Source organism: Capra hircus, chromosome 1 (assembly GCF_001704415.2).
Source record: "Capra hircus breed San Clemente chromosome 1, ASM170441v1, whole genome shotgun sequence".
Lineage (NCBI taxonomy): Eukaryota > Metazoa > Chordata > Mammalia > Artiodactyla > Bovidae > Capra > Capra hircus.
The window spans coordinates 56,879,802-56,887,762 of NC_030808.1; the positions used below are offsets into that span (position 1 = coordinate 56,879,802).

A 7,961-nucleotide genomic window follows, 5' to 3' on the forward strand; every position below is an offset into this window, starting at 1 on the left:
GGGTCCTTGAAAAAGCAAACTAATCAAAAAGTAAACGTTAAGTAAATTTGGTCAAGATGTTTGTGGTGTTAGATTTGGACATTTATGACAAGATCCTCAGATTTCGCCAAGGTGAAGGGCAAAGTTCCCTAAAAAGCAAGAATCTGAAAAGGAACATGTCTTCTTTTCCAAGAGTGCCAAAAAAAATGGACTTATTATCATTTATAACATTTATATATCATTTGTATATTTGTTTATTCTGCAAGCATTTACTAAAAATCTTTCACAGTTAAACCATTATGTCAAGTACTAGACCTATTGAAGACAAATCTGAACTCTTAACTAGTGTCTAGCACTAGTGAGACCAATCTGAAGGTGCTCAGTTAAATTATGACATGACAGATCCCATGATAAAGGTATGGAGAAGATGCCAGAGACTCCCAAATCAGTGCTTTTTCTGACTTTGTATTACACAGTGACACTGAGGAACTGATATTTAGGCTAAGTTGCATTTACTGACTACTAGAAAGAAGTTGAATAACAAAGACATTGATTAGAAGGAACACAATTAAAACATGGAGATGAATTATTCCTGGAGGCTAGAATCATGAGATTCATTATTTTTCCTTTATATTTTTCTATATTTTCCAAAAATTCCAAAATAAACACATTACTTTAATGGACAGTATGGCAAAGATTATGTGCTTTGAAGGCAAACAGATCTCTGACCAAGCCTTGTTTTACCAATTACTACACTGATTTGGGGCTTACCCAACTTCTCTGAGCCTCAGTTGTTGTTTTAATCTGTTAGATGATAGTATTACTAATACCTAACTCAAGCTATTTTGAGGATTAAAGGAGGTAACACATTCAAAGCTCTTACTACATATTAACCACATAAAACATGCTAATTATTATTATTATGTAAATGCTATTAAAATAATATAAGGTCATGAATGTAGACCTTTATATACGTAAGAATAATTTTCATCAAAAGCACAACTCTAGTAAAAACTCATTACAACTATCTCTTTATTACTTTTTGCCTCTACAGCTTCCACTTATCACTAGTTTTTCCTTTTCTCCTATCAATATCCACAGGCTTTTGGTTTTCAGTTCCACTGCTGTTAAGCATCGTCTCCTTGGTAATTCTTCTGGTCTTAATCTCAATTCTACTCTACTGGAAACGTCATCGGAACCAAGATCGAGGTGAGTCCCATGGGAAGTAAAAAGAAGGAAAAAATTATTGTTTAATGACAATCTGGGGTTCAAATGAAGATATAAATAAGGGATGAGTGCTTAGTCATGTCTAACTCTTTGTGACCCTGTGAATTGTAGCCCGCCAGGCTCCTTTGTCCGTGGGATTCTCCAAGGCAAGAATACTAGAGTGGGTTGCCATTTCCTTCTCCAGGGCATCTTCCCAACCCAGGGATTGAACCTGGGTCTCCTGCATTGCAAGCAGATTCTTCACCATCTGAGCCACCAGGGAATTCCCAAATAAGGGGTGATAACCATGAAATTAAAAGACACTTGTTCCTTGGAAGAAAAACTATGATGAACCTAGACAATGTATTAAAAAGCAGAGACATCACTTTGCTGACAAAGGTCTGTATAGTCAAAGTTATGGTTTTTCTAGTAGTCATGTATGGATGTGAGATTTGGACCATAAAGAAGACTGAGCACCAAAGAACTGATGCTTTCAAACTGTGGTGCTGGAGAAAACACTTGAGAGTCCCTTGGATTGCAAGGAGATCAAACCAGGCAATTTCCTAAAGGAAATCAACCCTGAATATTCATTACAAGGACTGATGCTGAAGCTGAAGACCCAATACTTTGGCCATCTGATGTGAAGAGTCAGCTCACTGGAAAAGAACCTGATGCTGGGAAAGATCGAGGGCAAGGGACGGGGACAACAAAGAATGAGATGGTTGGTTGGCATCGCTGACTTAATGGATATGAGTTTGAGCAAACTCCAGGAGAGTGAAGGGTAGGGAAGCCTGGAGTGCTGCAGTCCAAGGGGTCACAAAGAGTCAGACATGACTGAGTGACTGAACAACAGGTCAGCTATCCCACTGAAGAGACTGTGAACTTGTCCAGTGTGATCACCAACTGAATAGTGTTTTCTATGTTATATGCTCACTATGGCTCAGACACTCTAGGCAATACACAGGGGGTAATAACTGCATCATGTCATCCTGCCCTTATACACTGTTAATTTCTTTCCATCTCCTACAACATCTATCACAGTATCTTATGTATACTCACTAAATGTTCATTACAAGAATGAATGACTGAATGGAAGGGTGGATTTTCAAAGGGATTTTTTCTATTCCACTTTTTAAACGGCAAATTCAGTACCTCACAGATGCTGAGTCTAAACATTGTAAAAGAATAGAAAACAAGAGACACTATCAAACAAGAGGAGTCAACCAGAGGGGAAGAATTAAATTTCTTTGGTTTCTGAAGACACTGCATAATTTATTAAAGCTAATGAAAAGGTGCAGTTTATGTTGTATGTAGTGGGAATTTTTTAGGATGAAGTGGTGCTGTGAGAGTTTTCTCCTGCTCACATGACTGACAGAAAGGGGAGGAAAAATGTTCACTTTGAGTGTTATTTATATTTCTATTAAACGTATCACTCATGTGCTACCTTTTTCCCTCTCTTTATATCTCATAGACTAATATCTTTCATGTTCTAAGCTTTTAGAACATTTAATTTTGCATACGCCTTATATAAACACTAGATGAATTCTTGTGATTTTGTAAGAAAAACAACAGATCACCACCATCAATGACCTTTTGCAGATGCAGATAAAAGAATTTGTTCTGTAGGGAACAGGAGATTGCAAATCAGAAAATCTTACTGCACATAAATTTAAGCCCACAGACCTCCCTGTGCTCAGTCACTCAGCTCTGTCTGACTCTTTGTGACCCCATGGACTGTAGCCTGCCAGGCTCCTCTATCCATGGGATTATCCTGGCAAAAATAGTGGAGTAGATTACCATTGCTTTCCCCTGGGGATCTTCCCAATCCAGAGATCAGGGATTGAATCCAGTCTCCTGAGGCTTCTGCATTGGCAGATGGATTCTTTACCACTGAGCCACCTGGGAAGCCCTTAGCTCTCTGCAAAATGTCAAAGGCAGAAAGCCAGTTGACTCTACTTTTTTCAAACATTTTGCTTTTCCAGTTAAGAACTGAAGTTGACTTCCTTCCCCGAACACAGTTAACAGCAGGCCTAAAATTAGAATCCTGGTCTTCTGACCTCTGCTGGAATATTCTTCCATTTATAGTTTCCAGACTTGAAAGGCACAGTTGTCAATTGTGTTTATTTCAACCTGTGTTTGCTGATATTGCTCTATACTTCTGTAAATGTATAAGCAGAAATGTAGGACATGTTCACATTCATTTTAAAATGTCCCCTTGAACAAGAATCTCATAATATAGTCCATTCAAGCCCAAGATAAATTTCACTAGAAAGGGACTTTTGCAAAATAATTGTCCTTTGTTTATTAAGTCTCTTATTTTCTGGGAAATAGGATTGTTCAATGCCTTATTCAGTTGCTGAAGTAAAAAGAGTCAGCTTAAGGTTATTTGGCCCCATATACTTAAATAGCTAGTAAAATCAAGTGTTAGCTATGCTGGAGGCAAACTCTCAAGGCTGAGAAAATACTGGTTTGTTAAGACCAAAACTTAAGTAACCCAGAAATTTGGAAGAAAAGGAAGAAAATCATCAAATATAGTGACTTTTAAAAATTTCTTTAAGTAAAAAATTTTGATTGTTAATTTGTGATGAAAGTGAATAGTCCTACTACATTTGCTTGTCATCTTTAATTTTTATTTAATATTGGATTATAGTTGATTTACAATGTTGTGTTAGTTTCAGGTATATAGCAAAGTGATTCAGTTATACATATATCTATTCTTTTTCAAATTATTTTCCCATTTAGGTTATTACAAAATATCTTTCTTTACCCTTTGTGTTTTTTTCCTCCTCTCTTTTTCTTTCTATTATCTTCTGAAACATAAAACTTTCGGATGGACAGGGAAACATGATCAGTCAAAATGACCCCAAGATTCTGGACCTCAGTGATCTGAAAAAATGGTCATGTGAACAGAAATGAAAGTGGAAAGGGGGAACTGAGAGTGAGTGAGTGAGTGTGTGTGTGTGTGTGTGTGAGAGAGAGAGAGAGAGAGAGAGAGAGATCAGTTTGTGGGGAAAGAAAAAGTAGAGGTGAATTAGTTTTCGAGCTTATTGAATACGAGTAGACAAAGAATCATCTCCATGGAGCTGCCGGTAGTAAGACAAATCTGGTAAGAAAAGTCTGTTAAGTTCAGTTCAAATCTTTGTTATATAAATGACCAAAGTATTTATTGTAGATGAAAATCACTGATTTATTGCTCACAAAAACATTAGCAAATTTATAGGTTGTAGACAGAGGGGTAATCTCTAATGACAGATGTTATTTTCATAGAGAAGTCAGGCCCCTTTTCCTGTGATTTGGTGTAATGCCAGAGAGTGTTATGCTGGGTTTTTTCCAACAGTAAAGCTGTTGTCTGAGGAAGGTGTGATGAGTTAGAGGCAGTTTCTCTTTGTACCATTTCTAGTGATATCATCACAGTTGCTTCTCATGAGACTACTTACAATATGATAATAGATTAATAGGTTTTCAAAGAACTTTTTTTTTTCTTTTATGAATCAGGACTGTACTACTAAATAGAAAGTGAAAAAAAAAAATTTCCCAGGGAAATTTCTTGATAATTTTTTTCTATTAAAGCCCAGTTGATGTCATAAATTTGCCCCTTACATATGCTACAAAAACATTAAATTTGAGGTTAAGAATAATATTTTATTTCTCATTAGCCAAACCACCAATGATTACAAGCTTCTCAGAAACAACTTCACTTTGGGGCATATTATCATAGATAATCACCTAATGTTTAGAAATTTTTATTGTGAATAGCAGTCTTCTATTGTTTGGGTCATGGTTGAATTGGAAACCAATAGAAGACTTAGACAATCATGTGAAATGCATATTCCAAACTTCATTTTTCTTCAAAATATCTAACTATGTCAGGTAAAAGTGATTTATTTAAATTCATATCTATATAATTACCTTGATTTTTCCCACTTTGCTTCACAATAACCTAACCTTATAAATGGGTTCTCTGCAATGATGATAATGGCAATGTCAGCAAAACACTATATCCTGGGTAGAATCAAGTCATTTTCTCCTATTTTAAGATTAGAACTCTATCAAATAACAGCAGTACTCACTAAATAATTGGTGATGCTGAAATTGGAGATTAATTGCAAGAATAATATAAAAGATACATGTTTCCAAAAGAATAAAAATCTTTGCTTACTAATAATTGTACTTAAGCTTCCCAGATGAAGGCTGGCTGAGTGGTAACTCTCAGCCCATCCCAGTGTAATTATAGTTTCAAGCAGAAGAAGGGATGCTTTAAATGAGAAAAGTGTGAAGCAGTTATTATTGAACAACCTAGGTTAGAACTCCTGGGAGAAATCTTGCATCCCAAGGTTATCTGTCTATAAAATTTTATGCTTGATTAGGTACCAATGCCCCCATCATATCAAAATGTCATAACAAAATCCAGTCATAATGTAGTTGGTTAACAGACCTGCAAGTCTGGGCATTCTTGCCTGAGCTGTTCTGTGTCTTTCACCATGGAACAGATTACTGGTATTAGAAATGTTGACACAGTTAAAACATGCAAAACTTCAGGTTCCGGTGAAGAATTACTTAAGATTACACAGAGAGTGAGATTTGAGATTTGGAGCCAAGGTAAAATCCCAGATCTTTTACTTCACTGTTTATCTGCCTTGTAGGGAGGCCCACATTCTCCCAGTCTAAGGGCTAGAAAGCTAGTAGTCTTGTAAGGGCCTCCATCTGTCTAGTTTCTGACCATTCCCACCTTGATGTCCAATAAGTGAGTATCCACAGGAAACAAAGCTCAAGGTCTTATAAATAAAATACATGTGGATCATTTGGAATTCTTGAGCCTGCTCTTTTACTTGTAGTCTTACATGTATTATTAAGCAAGTACAGTCTTGCTTAAGAACGCATGCTAAGTCGCTTCAGTTGTGTCCGACTCTGCGACCCCATAGACGGCAGCCCACCAGGGTCCTCCATCCACAGGATTCTCCAGGCAAGAATACTGGAGTGGGTTGCCATTTCCTTCTCCATTGCTTAAGAATAGTAAGCTATTATTTCCTAGAACTACTCATATCCTTTTAAAGAGAGTCACAGTGCCTTACAGCACACTGGGTCAGCGGTATCTACTTCCTCCTCTTTGCCGATGAAATGTGCACTGGAGAATTCTGTGTTTATTGATCTTCTGAAAATCTATTAGAATAGAAATTATAGATGTTCAAAGTTCGTATCTTGATCTTTCTTTTACCCAGAGCCCTAGAGGAGTCACACAGAACCCTGAAAGTTATTTCCTGGTCTGCTTGAATCTGGCTCAGGAGGCAAGCAGAAGAAAGAGGATCATTCTCCAAGGAACCTAAAAGAGCAAAAAAAAAAAAAAAAAAAAAAACAGGAGTCAAAGGCCTAAGAATTTCAAGACTTTCCACTGCCACGTAGGCCACCCAGTGCTTCTGTGAGTTCCCAGAGGAAGTCATTTTACCTCTCAGGTCTGTTGTAGGACTTGGTTTTGTAAAATGATGTAGTATTGTGCTGTTGAAAGGATGCTGGACTTGGAGCCAGGAGCCACCGCTCGGAGGTTGACTTTGACTCCAACTGGTGGCAACTCTGTGTTAATCATATCTCAATGAACTTTCACATTTGCATCCAGAAAGTTAAGAAGTTGGACCAAATAATTTTCCATTCAGCTCTAAAAACAGATGCAATTCCAGGGGGAAAAAAAATGATAAAGAGGAAAGAAAGAGAGAAGAATACAGGAAGGTAGGGACCAAAGAACTTTCCTGAGACTGCCTTTTGCCTTTCTGTGGATATGCCATCTCTTCTCCCCTTCTTATGTGGTCCATAAGTCTATTTCCTCATCACTGGGTATCTTGTCCACTGCCTGCTCACTGTTTTTGCTATTAACTGGTCTTTCCAGCAGTCTCAGTTTCACTGCTGTTCCTCATGTACTTCTGTGATGTTTACCACAATGGCAGTGGAACTCAACTTATTGTGAAGTAACATTGGCAACCTTAACTTTGCTTATCTGCTCTTATAGCAGACTAAATATTGTTAGTCTTATACAGCAGCTTGCATTTTTTAAAAAGCATGCATTTCTCATCCATTTGTCTCATAATATGACCCAGCCCTATTTTAATCATTCTAAATTCAACCTAGTGTGGTGAAATATATTATGAAAAGAGGTGTTTAGAAAGTTTTCTGAATAGCAGTCAGTTAATTCAAATGCTTTGCCTCCCCCAACTTTTTTTCTCACAAGGTAACTTGTCACAATAGCAGAGGAAGCATGTATGGCTGTACAAATTCCTTTGTCATAAACATATTGTTCTAACTAGTGGAACAGTTTTGAACTCTTAAATCATCATTGGACCAAGCTGGTGACTTTTTCAGTATCTTTTGCTTTCTTGTCTGTATCCAGTGACCTAGGAACTAAACCTTAAGTTGTCTTTATTGTTGTATTGACTATTTATATATTTAGTAAGCTTTTTGTATGTTATTTAATTATGTATTATTTCATATATTTGTATTAACATACTAAATAATTAAAAGTGTTTAACTATTTGGTTCATGATATTCTCTTGGGGAATGTGGAAAATGTGGAGATTAATGATAATACTTATATTTTCCCTCTGTGTGTGAAGCCCTCCCCTCTCTCTCTTAGTCTTTTAAAAGATGCTGTTGACATTTCTGATTTCTCACAACATCACAAGTCAGATGTCCTTTTCTGACCAGTGAGAGCTCCTTCATGTTGGTGATATGACCCAGTCAGTTTGGGAGCACTTCCTTATATATGCTGTTTTGATTTTGCTTTCAGATAC

At 36.9% G+C, this 7,961-nt stretch overlaps 1 protein-coding gene across 5 annotated transcripts in view; it reads left to right on the top strand.

Moving 5' to 3' along the window:
- CD200 (CD200 molecule) overlaps positions 1-7,704 on the top strand; it is a 40,977-nt gene extending 33,273 nt beyond the window's left edge. For all 5 annotated transcript variants that reach the window (XM_018065468.1, XM_005674916.3, XM_018065525.1 and 2 more), the window contains 2 exons: positions 1,081-1,188; positions 6,405-7,704. In XM_018065468.1, the coding sequence (XP_017920957.1) occupies positions 1,081-1,188; positions 6,405-6,412 (116 nt within the window). In that variant the 3' untranslated portion in view covers positions 6,413-7,704. The remainder of the gene's footprint in view (positions 1-1,080; positions 1,189-6,404) is intronic.